This window comes from Arachis ipaensis, chromosome B6 (assembly GCF_059453495.1).
Source record: "Arachis ipaensis isolate K30076 ecotype BB chromosome B6, ASM5945349v1, whole genome shotgun sequence".
Taxonomy (NCBI): domain Eukaryota; kingdom Viridiplantae; phylum Streptophyta; class Magnoliopsida; order Fabales; family Fabaceae; genus Arachis; species Arachis ipaensis.
The window spans coordinates 538,798-557,510 of record NC_142441.1 but is presented as its reverse complement, the minus strand read 5'-3'; the positions used below and the strand labels follow the sequence as shown (position 1 = coordinate 557,510).

Sequence of the window (18,713 nt, the reverse complement as noted above, 5' to 3'; positions counted from 1 at the left end):
TATTAAATAAAATAAATTTTAGCTAATTTTACTAATTTTTTTTGTTATCAAATATTTTCATTTAAATATCTCTATCATAGTACTAACAAATAAATTATACACATAAATACACTTATACTTTCTATTAATAAAGTGGATTTCGTTAAAGAAAAATTATTGGAGAAGTAATTTTTAATATTTTTTGTTATTATTTGATCAGTACAAACATCAAATTATTTTTAATAAATAAATTTTATTAATTTATATGTGTAAATTATAAAAAATATATAAATACAAATTATATTAATTTATGTCATAACATATGTAAAATTTTAATAAATATAAATATAAATTATATATATTTTTATATATAAAATGTCCATAAATATTTTTTTGGTGACTAAATGTCCATAAATATAAATACAAATTATTATTCACTAAATATTAATAAAAAATAATAATATTTATTAATTATATAATATTGCTCATCATAAAATTCGGTGTGTTCAATTTTTACTTTCTAGTTCAACCCCAAACTTCCTTGCTATATATTTATTTATTTTTAAAAGAAATCATTTATGCCATTTTATATAGGGATAACAAATAGACTAAATCAGATCAGATTTCATTATTAAATGCTAGATTTGTATTATATGTATTCAGTCTGAACTTGACCTGTGATTTGTTAAAAATTTATTTAGATATCTGAGTCTATTCTGTCCAAACGTTAGACCAAAACCTAAAATCTAAACTTATGAACAAGTAAAAAATAATAAAATATTTAATTTAGTTGTTAATTCATAATTAATTTTAGTAAAAAATATATATCCATTTTATTTCAAATAAACTTAAACCGGTTTAACAAGTTTTGAAGATTTTTTAGCGAGCCTAAATCTAACGTTCTAAAATAAAAAGATTTTATTATGAGTTTAGAAATAGACCCTTTTTTTTTGGTATCATCAAGCCAAGTCAAATAAAGTCTAAAATCTTGACAAGCCGTTTGACTTTAATTATTTCACTCCTAATTCTATTTTTTATTTATTATAAATAATTAATTACGCATAATAATATTCATTTTATCATAAAAATTAAGCTCGCAAATGTTAGGATAAATAATGATTTTGTTATATATATTAATAAAAAAATTCTAAAATAATAAAATAAAAAATCAATCATCATTCAAATTTTAAATTCTATTATGCGTAAATTTATAATCTTAATTTAAAAATAATTAAATTCTCACCTTATCACTTTATTAAATTTTTATTTTAGAAGAATTTCATCCATCCATCCAAATACATCCTTCATAGAAGATTTCTTCAATTTCTCATAGTAGTTTGGAAGGTCTCTCTTGCATGTATTTAATGTCATTGTTGAGCCCAATAACTCATTGAATATAGTGTGTATATATATATGGTGGAGTCAAAATCACACTGGTAGAGAGTGCATCTTAGACTAACTAGGGTCCCCCACTACTTTTATTTTCACCTTGTTTTTCTGGTCCTAAACGAAAGCGTTACAGATTTTCAGATATATGTGAACTTGTGGAGCCTGCTTCAACACAAAAATATTTTCTATTTATTTATTTTTTGGTAAAAAGAATAGTTTTTTTTTTTTAAAGATAGAAGACTCGAACCCACAATTTCTTAATTGAATATGAAGAGACTATACCATTTGAGTTATAACTCATTGACTGGTAAAAAGAATTGTTACTTTTTCAAAAGACATAAAATGATAATTTTTTTTTTGTCTTAAACTGTTTTCTTATTAATAAGAATTAAACCCTAAATTTTTTAATTTTAAAAATTTTAATATTATATTATAAAACCACTAAACTCAAAAAATTAAGTTAATAAATAGAAATACACAAATACTATAGTATCTAGCTATTACTTAGTATCGGTGACAAAAAGGTAAACACAAAATTATCTGTGTGTAGGTAGATTATATATATTTCAATATATATAATTTTGAAAAAAAATATTCAATGAAAAAATTTATAAAATAATAAAATAAAAATTTGTATGAATCTCATAATTTTAATTTAAAAATAATTAAAATTAAATCTGACTTTCTCTCATTTTACAATTTTCTTAAACAGTTTAATACATTCTTTTTGTCTTTTCCTAATGTGGATCATCATAACAGTGTCACAGATATATATGCGGTAATACAAGTAGTAACATTGTTATTAACCGTAGTAGCAAATTTTAAGGGATATATGAAGATGAAAATGAAGGAAGATAATTTCTTTCTTTAGTTTGCCCTAGCCACCTAGCTTCTTTTGTTGTTGAAGAGTGAAGACACATGCAACGTTATTTATTTACTTTTGTACAGAGATGCCATAAGGACGTACAAGTGTTACTACCAACTACTTTTATTTTACCTAAATTCACCAAACATCATTCAAAGCCACAGTTATTGTTACAATATAACGCACATGTAAAATTCAACATACAAGTACTTTCAGAATTCAGATTGATATGGATTTAACATATCAAATAATGTTATTGGACTTAGCTTCACACGTATAAAATTATACTCTTAATTAGGTAATATAATAACTATTATTAATAGCTGTATGTTATCACTACCAAAAAAATATGTTATCGACAGATTTATAAAAAAAATGTTAGACGAATTTTATTTTTTTATTGACAAAATTCTGTCAGTAATTTCGTTAGATAACATTTAATTTATGTATTTCTTAAGATATAGACATAAATTATTAGTGTACATGTATTGTGTTTGGTAAAACATTGAACAAGACATGATAAAATTAGAAAAAGTCGATATTATCTTTATAATAATTTTTATCATCATACACAATTCACCACAAATCAATCAACAAAAATTTCACAAGAATCAACAAGAATATTTATTTTTAAAAAGAAAATAGAAAAACGAAAGGAGAGGAGCAAGCAACGGAGGAACAGGTATATGAAAGGGGGAGAACCGAGGTAGAGGGAGAGACGGCAATGACAGACTCGAAGAGGAAGAGGGAGAGGTGACAGTCGCGAATCTGGACAAAGGAGAAGATGCAGCAGCAACGACAATGGCGAAAAAAACAATGATTGAGGAAGAGGTTAACGGCAGAAGAAAGATTGAGGAAGGAGGATGGTGAGCATCTTAATTGATGGATAAGGGGATAGAAAAAAAGAATTAGGATTAGGAATAAAATTGTTATTTTAAAAATTAATAAGAGATAAAAGTATAAAAAATTGTATCAAATTGATTGAATATTTTAGAGAAACACTAAATACATATATTCTGTGTGCATTTATATATTAATGTATCAATAAAAAATATGTGTTTTAATAAACAAACAATAAATATGTATTAACGTGTCTATATCTCTGTGTCTTTGTCTCTAAAACCAAACTTTACCTTAGAAATTTTGACGAAATTTACTTTTTTTTTTTATATATAATTAGATAAAGCCACAAATTTAATTAGTATTTAAATATGTATCTTTTCATCTCTCATATAGAATGAAATTGGTCCCATCCTACAAAATTGGAAATAATTAACATGCATGTAAATTAAAGGACTATATACGGAAGTACCTCTAAATCTCTAATTAATAACATGCATTTGTAACTTTATGCTAATTAGAGATTATATGGTACATACATATATATAAGCAGAGTCATAAAATTGTCACATTAACCTCTGAAATAATTGAGTAGTGCAAATTATAAACTTTACTACTTGTGAAAGGTTAATGGCATATAGAGTAGGTACAAAAATTTATTATGTGGGTAGAGATCTAAGAAATAGAATTGGTCCCATTCACAGCTCAACTAGGAATCATTAGCACAAAAGGACTCTACGGATGTACCTCTTTGATGTATACACTCGCACATGTACCACATGCCCACATGCACTGCTAAAGTCAAATAAACTTTATGGTAAGAGGGTCCAATCAATTTTATTATTTCCTCTTCACACCCTCTAGGTTCAAGTAGTAAAGTAAAAGTGTAAAACCTCATAAATATTTTTTTTTAATAAAAAAGTGAATTTCTTTTTTTTGACAAAGGATTTTGTAAAAGATATGTTAAATTCTCATGATATAATCTTAAATGGGAATCTAATATGAGATATAATCTCCTAACTCTTATTCTTGTATCTTAATTTGTGATGTCTATGAAAAGTATCAGATTCTTGAAGAAAGAAGGAGAAGAGATAAGAGCTTTGAGGGCTCAGAGAAGGAAGATAAGAGAAGAGTGTAGAAGAGTGTGAAAGAGAACAGTATTGTTGTTCATTACTGATTGTGAAAAACTGATCATAAAGGAGGTACAGTGAAGATATTTATAAGGTGTGATTACAGATTGTTGAGGCTGGGAGTAACTAACTAAGGGTGAGTGTAATTGATTTAGTATAACTAACTGCTGAGCTGTCATTAACAACTTCCAAAGCTTCTGCATTTTGTGTATGGAGTTATCTGCCTATATACACTTACATGTGCCCTGAAACCAAGGGCTACCTCAGCTGCTCCAGACATTAAGGTGCTGCTTCAAACACTCTTAATGAATCCCTAACCCTCAGGAAAGCAGCTGCTGGGAGAGGCTTTGTTAGAGTATCTTGACCCTGAGCTGGAATATGCTACACAAATATTTCATTTTTGGTGACAAAATCTTTGACAAAAGACTGACTTAGTACAAAATGTTTGGATTTGTTGTGTAGAATTGGATTTGCTGACAATAGTACAACGCTCTGATTGTCACAGTAGACTACAGGCTTGGTAGAACAAGAGAGTTTTATTTCTCCTAGCAAGTTTTGTAACCAAATGATCTCACTTACAGCATCTGAGATGCCCCTGAATTCTGCTTTAGTGCTACTTTTGGATACTGCAATTTATTTTCTGCTCGCCCATGACACCAAGTTTGATCCCAAGTAAATTGCATAGCCATTTGTTGACTTTCGGTCATCAATATCACTGGCCCAGTCTGAGTCACAGAATCCATATATTCTGAGGTTGGTGAATTTGCTGAATCTCAGCCCGTGTTGTATGGTTCCTACTAGATATATGAGAATACGCTTGACAGCCTTCCAATGGGATTCAAGGGGATTATGAAGAAACTGTGCTACTTTGTTCACTGAGAAGAAAATTTCTGGTCTGGTTATTGTGGCATATTGTAGACCACCAACAATTGACCTGTACAATGTGGGGTTGGTAAATGCAGTGTCACCAAAGGCAGAGAGTTTCAGAGAGGAGGTCATAGGGGTTGGGACGGATTTTGCATTGCTCATATCAGCTTTCTTTAGTAGGTCTTTAATGTATTTGGTTTGTTTTAATGTGATTGTGCCTGTGGAGCTTCTATGGACTTCAATTTCGAGAAAATAGTGCATTTTTCCAAGGCTTTTTAGTGAGAAGGTGTTGTGCAATTGTGCCATGAGGGTGGTAATCTCACTTTCAGAGGTGCCAATGACTAGCTAGTATATCATCAACATAGACAAGAATGTAGATGGCAGAGGTGGCTGTCAGTTTGGTGAAGAGGGATACATCAGATTTGGTGCTTGAGAAGCCAAATTGGTTGAGAGCAGCACTTAATTTTGTGAACCATGCCCTTGGAGCTTGCTTGAGCCCATAAAGCGATATTTGGAGCTTGCAAACTTGCTGTTTGTTAGAGGAGACAAAACCCTCAAGCTGTTGCATGAATACATCTTCATAGAGATCACCATTCAAGAATGCATTGTTGAAATCAAACTGGTGAATTTTCTATCCCTTGGCTAGCGCTATGCTTAACATGATTCTAACAGTCGCAGGTCTCACTACTGGACTGAAGATCTGATCATAGTCCACTCATTGCTTCTGATGAAACCCTTTTGCCACAAGCCTGGCCTTGTACTTCTGGATGCTGCCGTCTGGATTCTTTTTGACTCGGAACACCCATTTGTAGCCTATGGAAGCTGAGTGAGCTGGAGGATCGACAAGCCGCCAGATATGGTTGTTTTGTAAGGCTGGGAATTCTTCTTCCATGGCTTCTCTCCAGTGTGGGGGTACTAAGAGCTTGTTCTATTGACTTTGGTAGGTTCTGATCTGCACATTCCTCCGTAGCTGAGGCTAAGGTAGTTGTGAACACTCGTGGCTTAAAGATGCCATTTTTGCTTCTAGTCACCATTGCATGTGTGTTCTGGGTAGTGGGTGCTGGAGGCATTCATTCTATGGCTGCCTGCAACAGAGAGTTAGAGGAATCTGCAATGGTAACAGAGTCAGTGGCTGCATTATGCTCAGTGACCGCAACAGATGCATCAGGTAATGAATTAGATATAGCATTGATATTAGTGGAAGGTGTATCATGAATGTCTATGCATGTAGGTGAGGAAGAGGGACAAGGGGAGGGCTGGGGTTGAGGGATTTGGCAAAATGTGAAGTTTGAGGGTGGGGAAAGGACCAGGTTGGTTGGTTTAGGTGGTGGGGTTTTGAATAGAGTTGGGTAAGGGAATTCATGCTCCCAGAAAATTACGTTTCTTGACATATAGACTCTGCCAGATGAGGATAGGCACTTGTAGCCTGTGTGGTCTGAACTATACCCTATGAAGATGCATTTATGAGATTTGTGATCGAATTTGTGTTTATTGTATGGTTTTAACAAGGGGTAACATGTGCATCCGAAAGATCTTAAGTGCTGATAGTCAAGTGTGGTATGGAAGAGGGTTTCAAGAGGAGTTTTGAAGTTGAGGACTTGGGTGGGTAAGCGATTTATCAGGAAGGTTGCAGTTAGGATGGCTTCATCCCAAAAGGAGAGAGGCAGAAAGGCTTGAGAGAGTAGGGTGAGGCAGGTTTCGGTTAGATGTCTGTGTTTTCACTCAACACACCCATTTTGCTGGTGTGTGTGAGGACAAGTGAGTCGGTGCTGAATTCCTTGGTTTGCAAGATGTTGGGTGAAGGGTTTTGAAATATATTCACCACCATTGTCTGTTTGAAGAGCTTTGATTTTGTGGCCAGTTTTAGTTTCAATCATGGTTTGAAATTGACAAAAGGCTGAGAAGGTTTGAGACTTGGTTTGTAGTAGATAGGTACATGTGTATCTGCTGAATGCATCTATGAAACATGCATAGTATCTGTAACCGGACTTACTGGGCATTGGGACAGACCCCCAAAGGTTGGAATAGATAAGTTCTAAGGGTGTGGTGTATTGTGTTTGGGAGGGAGGGAATGGTAGTTGGTGTACTTTGTTGATACAGCAAGGTTCACAGGTTGCAGTAATGGAAGTGTTGTCCTAGGGTGAGTGAATATTGAGGCGAGCCAAAATGATTTTGGTGACTTTGGGGGAGAGATGACCAAGTCGTTTGTGCCAAAGGTCTAGGAAGTTGTTGGTATTGGTGCTTGTGATTTGGTTGGGTGGGATTTCGGTTGTTGTTTTGATAGTGGGAGTGGTGTGTGTGACTTGATTAGGTGAGGTTTTGGCTAGGTAAGTGTTATGGTAAGGGGAATTGGCTGGGTGATTACTACAAGTATGTGGTGCATTACTTGAGTTTGTTGTTTTTTGCACAAGAATTCAATGCAGCATTAGTTGGAGGTTTGCCATGGCAGTCATTGTTCATTGTAGTATTGAAATCAGATGCACAATGATTTAAAAATGCAGCAGTACAGTTAAGAGTGTTGGAAAATGTGTTTGTATTGAATTGGGAAGAAATTGTATCAAAGTTTGTATTTGTATTTGAATCTTTGTAGAGATTCTTATTAACACTACTTTGAACACTGTCAAAGTTTGCATTTACATTTGAGTCTTTATGGACATTCTTATTGACACTACTTTGGACACTAGAGCTGGTTGCACTATTGGCACTTTCTATTGACTTGCTGTAACTTGTTTTTTATTTTTCTTCACTTTTCTTTTCTTTTGACTCATGACAGCAGACCACATGTTTTCCTTATTTTTCACTTGGTACAAGTTTGACACTGACATTTGCACATATGCTCTTTTCAGCATTGGCTGCTTTTTCTTTTTCAACTTTGCAGCTTGGTCTTTGAACCTGAATGTCATCAAATCTATACAATCCATTCCTAAGTCTGCCTTGCAGCAGAACCTTCTTGGACTCCTGACATTTTACAACACATAGGTAAGGCCAAAATTCAAAGAATATTCCGTTATCTAATGCAAACTTTGATACACTGATTAGATTTTTTGAAATTGTAGGAACATGAAGCAAATTCTGAAGTTTAAAGGTTTTGTTTGACATAGATGCATGAATGATAGACCTTCCAATATTAGCAATGCTCATACCTTTTTCATTACCTCCAAACACCTGTTCAGGTCCCTGATATTCTGAGCTGTTAATTAGGTTCAATTGGTCGAATGTGATGTGGTGAGAGGCTCCTGAATCCGGATACCATCCTGGATCTGAGCTGATGCCTGGAGTGGTGAGCAGTGCTTGAGGATTTTGGTTTGTTTGCTGAGGTTGTTGAGGTGGCTGCCTGTATGGCTGAGCATGTGGGCTTTGGGGTTGGTAATAGAGCTGGGCTGGTTGGTTGCGTTGGTAATAAGGCTGGATCAGTTGGTTTTGTTGGTGAAATCCATCATTTGGTGGTGGAGGTCCAGTGTTGGGGTGTTGGAGCTGTGGATTCTGGTAATCCGGATTGAATCCATGATAGAACTACCATATAGTGTGACCTGTCCTTACACATAGTTGGCATTGGGGTCTGTTGTTCTGCCACCACGATCTGCCTGATCTGAAGAAATTTCTTCCTCTGCCTCTTTGACCTGTTTGACCTCTGCCATAGTCTCTTGCGTAACTCTCATACGGTGCTCCAGTTTGATACTCCATTGCTTCCTTGCTTGAATCAGGTTTCTTGTGCACTAGATTTGCATGCACCATATTCAGATTTGCTTTGCGGAATCTCTCATTCACTTCTTCCTGTGCTAACAGTTGTGATTCTAATTCATTGATGGACATATGATCGGATCTTCCATTAACCATGGTGATAAAGGCACTGAATTCTTCATCTAATCCTCCGAGTGTGCATTCAAAATATTCTTCTTTTGTTAACGGAGCCCCAAGGGCAGAGAGAGAGTTTGCTACCTTATTAATCTTTGTGATGAACTCTACTGCGGATGAACCGTGCTTCTTGATTGATTTCAGCTGAGTTTTTAGCAACTTGATCTTTGATTTTATTCTGACTGCAAAGTGTTCTTCAAGAACTTCCCAGATTTCATGAGCATATTGATATTCAACTACTTTGTTTAGAAAGAATTCATCCATTGTAGACAGCATCCATGCTACAAGACATTCATCTCTTTGCTCCCGTTCTTCAAATTCTGGAGACACCCGTTCAGCTTCTTGATCTTCCACTGAGTTGAATTTTCTTGGCATTGAGCGTGCTAAGATATGGCTTTGTAATCGATTTGCTTTGATGCAGGCCAGATCTTGTCTATTCCAGACTTTGAAATTGTCTTCATCTAATTTGATTGTTGCAGGAAAGTTTGCAATTGCAGCCATGGGTGAAGTTGAACGAGCTTGCGTTGCAGAAGAGTCGGGTAGAGCCATTGGATCAGAATCGAAGCTCTGATACCATGAAAGGTATCAGATTCTTAAAGAAAGAAGGAGAAGAGATAAGAGCTTTGAGGGCTCAGAGAAGGAAGATAAGAGAAGAGTGTAGAAGAGTGTGAAAGAAAATAGTATTGTTGTTCATTACTGATTGTGAAAAACTGATCATAAAGGAGGTACAATGAAGATATTTATAAGGTGTGATTACAGATTGTTGAGGCTGGGAGTAACTAACTAAGGGTGAGTGTAATTGATTTAGTGTAACTAATTGCTGAGCTGTCATTAACAACTTCTAACTGTTTTGGCAGTTTGTAACTACTTTTGCTTTTGCATTCTGTGTATGGAGTTATCTGGCTATATACACTTACAGTCTACCCTAAAAGCCTTTATATATAGTTGGAGACACAAAGGAGAAGTAAAAAAAACTCAAAATGGATGTAGAAATAGCATTTTACATGCATTATAATTTATTTTTGGTAAGCCTCAAACTAGGCTTGACAATTTTAGGAGTCAACTTCTTTTCACTCAAACCAGGATTTTTTTTATTTTGTTACACTTTTTGATAGATGTGGCCCAATTTAGGCCTAGTTTCATTATCTTTTGGGCCAATTGCTATACGAGTGCATTGTGTATTGTGTGGATAAAAGCATGATTTATTGACTAAAAGAAAATACGTAACCCAAGAAAAGCCCAAATAAATATACTAAGGAAGAATGACAAAAAAAAAAAAAAATCATAGCTAAGATATTTTTGATAGCCAAAGCAAGCTACCAGGAACAAGATTAAAGAAAAGGTTAAAATTCAATTGTTATGATTAGATTTAGAGTTCAATTTTAGCCGATAAAAAAAAAAGTTGTAGGCTTTAGTTGGAGTTTAATTTCTAAAATGCATCAAAATAAATTTATTTTGAAGAAAATCTTTTTATGTACCGGATTCTTAATATTTAAATTAAAATGTCACTAATAAATAAAGTCTATATTAACATTGGAACTCCTAAATCTATTAATTTTTAATATATCATTATCTATCTTATCTAAATTTACAATTAGTTTAAAATGGAGTTACTAGTAATTACTAATTATTGTCAAAGATTTCGTGATAATCTTTTTCTCAAATTCCAAGTTGTTGTGATCATTAAGTAACATGAAATTCACCAAATAAGAAGATATAAGAAGATATTAAATTAATTAACAAATAAATCCAATTTATTGATTGATAGGAAAAATATCTTGCCGGGTATTCATTCATTCTTAATTCTTAAACCATGGCTAATGACCAGAATACCCAAAGGAGCAAAACCTAACCGACTATCATTCTATCAAACCAAAAGACAAAACCACCCTACGTACATTCACTTTATCCATAAGGGCAAATCCGTCCTTTAATAAGTATCGTATCCTACTAGGTTAACGCTTAACGCCATTTACCTCCTTCGCCGATAGCAACTAACAACCAAAAAAAAAAAAAAGAGAAAAGAAAGGGCGCAGCACACTGCGAAGAAGAATCTCCTGATTTTGCTTCTTCGCATATTCTTTTCGCTCCCTCTCGTCTTTTCTTTTTCTCTTTAAATTCGAAAAACTGAGTGTAGTTTGAGAATTTCTTTGGTTTTTATTTTTCGAAATTTTCTGTGGTGAAATTGTAAGAGAATGGGAGTTCCGGCGTTTTACCGGTGGCTGGCGGAGAAGTATCCGATGGTGGTTGTCGATGCCGTCGAGGAGGAACCGGTGGTGATCGACGGAATCGCGATTCCAGTGGATACGAGCAAGAAGAACCCTAACAACCTTGAATACGATAACCTCTACCTCGATATGAACGGCATCATTCACCCTTGTTTTCACCCCGAGGATAGGGTATGTGACAGTAACCCTAATTTGGTTCATGCTGTGTTCTTTCTTTTTTCTATTTTTACTGAATTTTGTTGAAGTTGGATAATTAACGTTTTAGGAGTTTGCACATTATTTAGTACTATATATATGCAATAGTTTACGTAGTGCAAAATGTAGAGGTAGGTCAATTAGTTTATTTGGATTTGAGGTGTGGTTTTTTTTTTTTTTTTTAATTTATTGGTTTATTGTAATGTGCAGCCATCTCCGACTTCATTTGATGAGGTGTTCCAGTGCATGTTTGACTACATTGATAGGCTGTTTGTGATTGTCCGGCCTAGGAAGCTGCTCTACATGGCTATTGGTGTGTTGTTGATTACGTTGTTTCTCTATTTCTCTGTTTTATGTTTGTTAGTGAAGATTGTTTATTGAGTTTCAACTTGTAGATGGTGTGGCACCGAGGGCTAAAATGAATCAGCAACGGTCTAGGCGGTTCAGAGCAGCAAAAGATGCAGCTGACGCAGTATGTGATGCTAAATTTTTTGTCCCATTAGTTTGGTACTGTGTGCTGTTTTGACAGTTTCGAATTATTATCGGCTTTAGTGTTCCATAGAAGTTAATTTCTAGCACTTGCATGGCTGTTTTAACAGTTGCATTTGAATGCTTGAATCCTCCCAGATATCTTGTTACTTATGAATATTGAAACTCACAGCACTCTAATTTTGAGTGTTATTCTAACATATCTACTCTTGAAAATTTGTGTTTTGGTTTTGTGGTTATCTTCTAGTAACAACTAAGATATGCTTTTTCCCCAAGTGTGTGATGATTCTACATTATAGTCCCTTGAAAGGCTGTTTGCTTGCATCCCTTCTTTGCTGGATAACGTGGTTGGCTTTTATGATAGTGATATCAACAAAAGGAAAATTTGGAATAGATATTCAGATATGATTCTGCTTTGTTTTTTCTTCATCTTTTCCTGTTTCTGGTTGATAGGCTGCTGAAGAAACTAGGTTAAGAGAGGAATTTGAGAGGGAGGGCAGAAAGCTTCCTCCCAAAGAAGAGTCCCAGACTTTTGATTCAAATGTCATTACACCTGGAACCGAATTTATGGCTGTTTTATCAATTGCGCTCCAGTACTATGTTCATCTTAGGTTAAACAATGACCCTGGTTGGCAGAATATTAAGGTATCAAGAACATTGTATCTAAATTGTTCGGCTGCTGCATAGTGTGTTGTGGTGAACATGGTATCAAATATACATCTTTGTTGTCTGCAGGTTATTCTTTCAGATGCAAATGTTCCTGGTGAGGGGGAGCATAAGATTATGTCCTATATACGGTTACAGAGGAATCTTGAAGGTTATGATCCAAATACAAGACATTGCCTGTATGGTTTGGTATATATCTTACTTCCAATATTCGGTATTTTTTATTATTCAATTTCTTTTTAGCTTCCACTCTATATCCTTTTTTGCGTTTGAAAATGACTTGATTAACTTGTTCTTATCATTTTGTTGTCTAATAGGATGCTGATTTGATTATGTTGGCTTTAGCTACCCATGAAGTGCACTTTTCAATTCTAAGAGAGGTTTGTAACTACCACATTTATTTCTTATGAATATCAGAATTGGAACATATCAGCATGTAAAATAGTTCCATAATGTTATCAATGAAGAATTGTTATTATCATCCTTCATGCATTTCTTTTCCTTGCATAATTGCACTCTTCCCATCAAACTTCACAAGTGGTTGAGGGTTTTGTAAATAATGTTTCATTGCAGGTTGTATTTACTCCCGGTCAAGACAAATGTTTCCTGTGTGGTCAGATGGGTCACATGGCTGCTGACTGTGAAGGAAAGGCAAAAAGAAAGGCCGGAGAATTTGATGAAAAAGGAGATCCTATTGTGGTTAAAAAGCCTTACCAGGTTAGGGTTTGTGATCAATTTTATGTCAATAGAATTTTTAATTGCATGTGACAATGTAACTTCTACTCATTGCCGTGCTGTATAATTATTTGTAGTTTCTAAACATTTGGACATTGAGGGAATATCTGGAGTATGAGATGAAAATTCCGAATCCTTCATTTGAGATTGATTTTGAGCGAATTGTTGATGACTTTATCTTCATGTGCTTTTTTGTTGGCAATGATTTCCTTCCCCATATGCCTACACTAGAAATTAGAGAGGTATGGCACTATTGGTCTGGTCTTGCTCTCTACACATTCTGTATGATTGATCGTCATCTTTTTAAGTATTAGTTATCCCATTTTTTCTAATTGCTTCATTTTTTCTTTAGGGTGCAATTAACTTGCTTCTAGCAGTATACAAGAAGGAGTTCAATGCACTAGGTGGTTATTTAACCAAAGGAAGTAAGGTATTTGATGGTAATTTTGTTGGTATACAACATACAAGTATATTCCAAATCTATGTGGTGTTGCTATTTGTGTATAATCTATTTTCCCCCTTTACTCAGCCAAATTTGGATAGAGTGGAGCACTTTATTCAGGCTGTTGGAGCTTATGAAGATAGAATTTTCCAGAAAAGAGCTCGATTGCATCAGGTCTGTCCAGCATTTAATGTTACATTACTGCCCATATTAGCTTGCAGTTGTCTTTGATGAATGGTCAAATTCTGCCCAAAAAAATGTTATTTATGTATTATGCGTAAATCTGGTCTTAAGTAAATGAAGAGCTGAGGCTTTGTTATGCAAGAATTGCCAATGTGGAATTGTCTAGATGTATGATATGAAATTATAAATCAGATTTTTTATTTTGCATATGTTCTTGGATTTTTTACACAAATAAAGGGACTCATCAGCAAATCGAAGCTCATAACCCTATATATATATATATATATATATATATATAGTTTATGTATTGTTAGAAATAGATATCTTACAAGTGGCTCTGAATGTTTTTTTTTTCCCCCGGTTCTGAATCCATTGTATAATTTCATTATTTGTTATGTCATCAGCGACAAGCAGAAAGAATTAAGCGGGATAAGGCCCATTCAAGGAGGGGAGATGATGCCCAGCCTCAATTTCAACCAGAGTCTCTAGTTGCAGTTTCACGATTTCATGGTTCTCGTCTTGCTTCAGCTCCAACGCCTTCACCATTTCAACAATCTGGGCACCATGATCCCAGCTCATCTGGGAAAGACCATAGGAGTGCATCTGAGGCGCTCCCAAAAGTTGCTAAGCTATCTTCTGGGGCAACTGTTGCTGCTGCTATTGTTGAAGCTGAGAATAGTCTTGAAATAGATGTATGTTTTCCTGCTTCAGGAGAGGCATTCTTTAGAACTAATATATGGGCTAACCTATGACTGGGTATGAGCCTGGCAAGTAGTTAAAAATGCACTGTCATACTGCCATTATCATTTAAAGGGTTTTATGATGAGCTTATTATTATTATTATTATTATTATTATTATTATCTGCATGTTGTTTAACAGTAGTGTTTTCTTAATACCTTTCAGTTTCAAGATAACAAAGACGAATTGAAAGCAAAACTAAAGGAGGTACTTCGTGAGAAATCTGATGTATTCAATTCACAAAATGCCGGAGAGGATAAGGTGAATTGATATATTTGTGATTTTTATTGGTGTTGCTAACTATTAATTCTTGCAGTTCAATTTGGATTCAATTTGTGACGTGAAATATGAGTGATTTTTATGTGCACAGATTTCATGTATATTTCTTTGTTTGACAGATCAAATTGGGAGAACCAGGCTGGAAAGAGAGATATTATGATGAGAAGTTCTCGGCTAAAACTCCTGAGGAACTTGAAATGATACGGAAAGATGTTGTAAGTTGACAAGTTTGATTGTTGCGGTTGCCAACTTTGATTCGTATAGATGTGTAGGTTTTCTTATTGCTGTTTATTTTTAGGTTTTGAAATACACTGAAGGCTTGTGTTGGGTGATGCACTATTATTACGAAGGTGTTTGTTCTTGGCAATGGTAAGTTCCTTTTGTGGTTTTCTCAAGTGTTATGTTTATCTGTTGTCTCTGGACTCTGGTTGTCTTTCTTCTGCCTCACATGCGACTTGTAGTTATAAAATTTTGGAAATTAAATGTTAATTTTGACATTTGTTTTATATAAAAGATAGTCCATCATTAGACTGTGAAAAGGGATGGAATGAAGCCACAGCCCCGGAGATAATAAGAATTTCTTTTCTTTTTATATATTTATGCTTCTTTAGATTTTATTTTAATTATGTTTCCTTTATCTAGTTTATATCCTCTAGTATTCCTTGTTTGTTTATCAATCTAAATTATGTTTATCTCTTTCCATATTAAACAGGTTTTATCCTTATCATTATGCCCCGTTTGCATCTGATCTCAAGGACCTTGGGAGTCTTGATATTAACTTTTCACTGGGTACCCCATTCAAACCTTTTGACCAACTTCTTGGGGTTTTCCCTGCTGCGAGGTCTGTCCTCTACCCATTTTTTCCCCGTAAGATAATTAAAACGATACTTCAAGTGAGGTGGTAACTTTGGCTTGTTTGCAGCTCGCATGCACTTCCTCAACCATATAGGAAACTTATGACAGAAGCTGACTCACCAATCATTGATTTTTATCCAGTTGGTATGGCTTTAATTTTGATTGATTGAATTTTTAAGATAATTTTTGGAATTTTTATGCATGATGTGTAATTTTCTTACCTCAAATTTTCTTGCTGTGTCAGACTTTGAAGTGGACATGAATGGCAAACGCTATTCTTGGCAGGTTTGTTCCTCATTTACATTTTTCTAGAAAAGCTATTTTCCACACACAATGGCAACAATTTATAATATCATCTTCCCTTTTTGTAGGGTATTGCAAAGTTGCCTTTTATTGATGAAGCACGTCTTCTTGCAGAAGTTACAAAAGTTGAAAATTTGTTAACAGTATGGCTCTGCTCTGCATTCATTTTTTACGTATTTTTATTCTTTTAGTGAACCCTTGGTTTTCTGTTTTATGCTGATTTTCATTTCGTCTTCTTTGTACCCCATTATAAAAAAAAGCCAGAGGAGAAGAGGCGAAATGCTATCATGTTTGACTTGCTTTTCGTAAATTCCTGTCATCCACTTTCTGCATGCATAAGTACACTTGACAACAAATGCAGAAACATGTCCGACAGTGAGCGTGTTGATGTCAAAGAACAAATCAATCCCAAAGAAAGGTCAGTGGATCTTGCTTTTGGCAATTTTGTAGACGAATAATGTGCTTTTTATTTTCTACAAGATTTCATATTTAATTAAATAGTTTTTTAAAAAATTAAAAATTATATTGCCTTACTATTATAAATCTTGTTTTCAATCATGATTTGGTGATCAAACAGGATGCTGGGAAATAGATTTATGAAATTAAAAAGCTTACCTTGCTTATAAAATGTTCTTATGTTAGAATAATTTCTTAAGTGCTAGGCTGGAATTAGTATTCATTGCCTGGCATTTTTCATGTATGGCAACATGACAAGGGGAACATAATCCTTGCATCTGTGTGGATATATATTTGTTTTGATTTGGGCGTGTTATAATGATAGTTTGTAACTGATACTGAGGAGTAAGAAGCAACTGTTTGACAAAGTACCCATGGTATTTCTATATTCATTTATATGTTTCAATTTGTATGAGCGCAGGCAGAATGGTGTCTTGATGGAATGGATTAACATTATAGTTTTCATATTCATAATGCATTCTGCAACCCCACCCCCCACCCACAAATTGCATTCATAATGAGAATTTTTAAGTTCTGCCTGGACTATTTTCTGATGTTATTTAGGTATACGTGCAGTGGCGGAATGAATGGTTTTATATCCTTATGTGGTGGAGAGCCTTGCCCTCCTATCTTTAGGTCTCCTGTTGAAGGCATGGAAGATATTATGGACAACCATGTCATGTAAGAATTATTTTTTTCGAAATTGTGACTAACATTGTTTTTTGCCTTGGATCTGAAGATTTATGCGCTGATTTTTCACATTTTTGAATTGCTTTTTTCAGATGTGCCATATACAGACTCCCAGATGCGCATAAACACATTACTCGACCACCACCAGGAGTTAAATTTCCAAAGAAGGTAGTTTAATGTTCTGCTGCTGCTTTATTTATACTTCATAAATGTGCACCATACTGTACAAAGTCTGTTAAATTTAGTCTGCTTCTACATGTTTTCTTTCCATAGCTTATTGACACAGGTGGTAATAAAATTGTTATTGTGCAGACTGTGACTCTTGGGGATATGAAACCTGAACCAGTATTATGGCATGAAGATTCTGGTGGGAGACGGGGTGGTGGGGATAATGGGAGGTATACCTTACGATAATTTAGTTTGGTTAAAGTTGTTATTTATTGTTCATTTGTTTGTGTATAAGATCTTGTCATCTAGGTTGCTAAATTGACCGGGAGTCGTGTTCTGTTTCAGGAGAAACCCTCCAGGATCTATTTCTGGTCGGGAGCTTGGAGATGCAGCACACAGATTAGTAACGAATTCCTTACAAGCAAAAGGTGGCAACAATGGATATCGCTATCCAATTAATGGACCACCTCCATCTTACGCACCACCAATGGCTCACCAAAGATTGCCTCCCTACAATTATGAATCACACCCAGGATACGGTGCCATGCCACCTTCTGTGATGCCTCCACTCCAGGGCCAGCAGCCTTATCGACCTTATGCTACTGTCCCTACCCAACAGTATGGTTATAATCAGCCATATCAGCTGCCTCCCCCGGCAATGTACAATCATCATCATCAACCACCTGGTTCTTATGAAAGAAATAACCACCAACACCCCCCACGATCAAACCATTATGGAAGAAATCACGGTAGTGGGGGAAGTGGGAGGGATGGATACCAACCATCAGGTAATAATCACAATGCCAGGTATCCAAATGCGTCGCAAGGGGCATTTGGTAGTCATCATCAAGATGTTCGACATCATGGCCAAGGTTACCAACCATCTAGACATCACCAGAATTGGGCTCCAAGGAATGACGAAAATGGCCCCAGGGATTATGGGCACCAACATTCGGCCAATCAATTTTCTTTGGACAGAAGGGGAAACAGGAAGCCAATGCCACCACCTGGTTATAGTCGCAGATAAATTCATTTCCTATAGGGTAACAATAATCGCAATCCTCTAAAATGGTTGATATCTGATATTGTTGTACCGTATGTTTTTCTTTAGTTTAGGTGAAAGTTTGAGAGTTGTACCATTAGTTTCTATTCATTGTTTTAATCTGAGCTCATGCTCCTTCAATTCTTCATCAAATAGATTATAGTGGTCAATTATAACCCTTGAACTTAGGTTTGATTGCATTTTCAAATTTATAGGTTATTTTATTGTGTAATTCTATTTTACACACTATTATCTGTTTATTTTGAAGCAACTATTCTTGTATTTCCTTTCCTGATAAATACATTGACCCACCAAAAA

At 34.9% G+C, this 18,713-nt stretch overlaps 1 protein-coding gene across 8 annotated transcripts; it reads left to right on the top strand.

Moving 5' to 3' along the window:
* Positions 1-10,310: 10,310 nt before the first annotated feature.
* Positions 10,311-18,713, top strand: XRN3 (5'-3' exoribonuclease 3). Of its 8 annotated transcripts, none has more exons than XM_088489585.1 (24): positions 10,311-10,326; positions 10,951-11,324; positions 11,559-11,661; positions 11,744-11,820; positions 12,291-12,482; positions 12,573-12,692; positions 12,821-12,883; positions 13,077-13,220; positions 13,316-13,480; positions 13,591-13,668; positions 13,768-13,854; positions 14,268-14,555; positions 14,768-14,863; positions 15,001-15,096; positions 15,180-15,250; positions 15,594-15,722; positions 15,804-15,880; positions 15,981-16,021; positions 16,108-16,182; positions 16,300-16,457; positions 17,072-17,176; positions 17,278-17,353; positions 17,498-17,583; positions 17,699-18,713. In XM_088489585.1, the coding sequence occupies exons 2-24, from the start codon at positions 11,121-11,123 to the stop codon at positions 18,378-18,380; spliced, it is 3,213 nt and encodes a 1,070-aa protein (XP_088345711.1). In that variant the 5' UTR covers positions 10,311-10,326; positions 10,951-11,120; the 3' UTR covers positions 18,381-18,713. The 8 variants fall into 8 exon arrangements, with proteins under 8 accessions (XP_088345711.1, XP_088345707.1, XP_088345710.1 ...); XM_088489581.1 differs by having other exon boundaries at positions 17,060-17,176; XM_088489584.1 differs by having other exon boundaries at positions 10,946-11,324.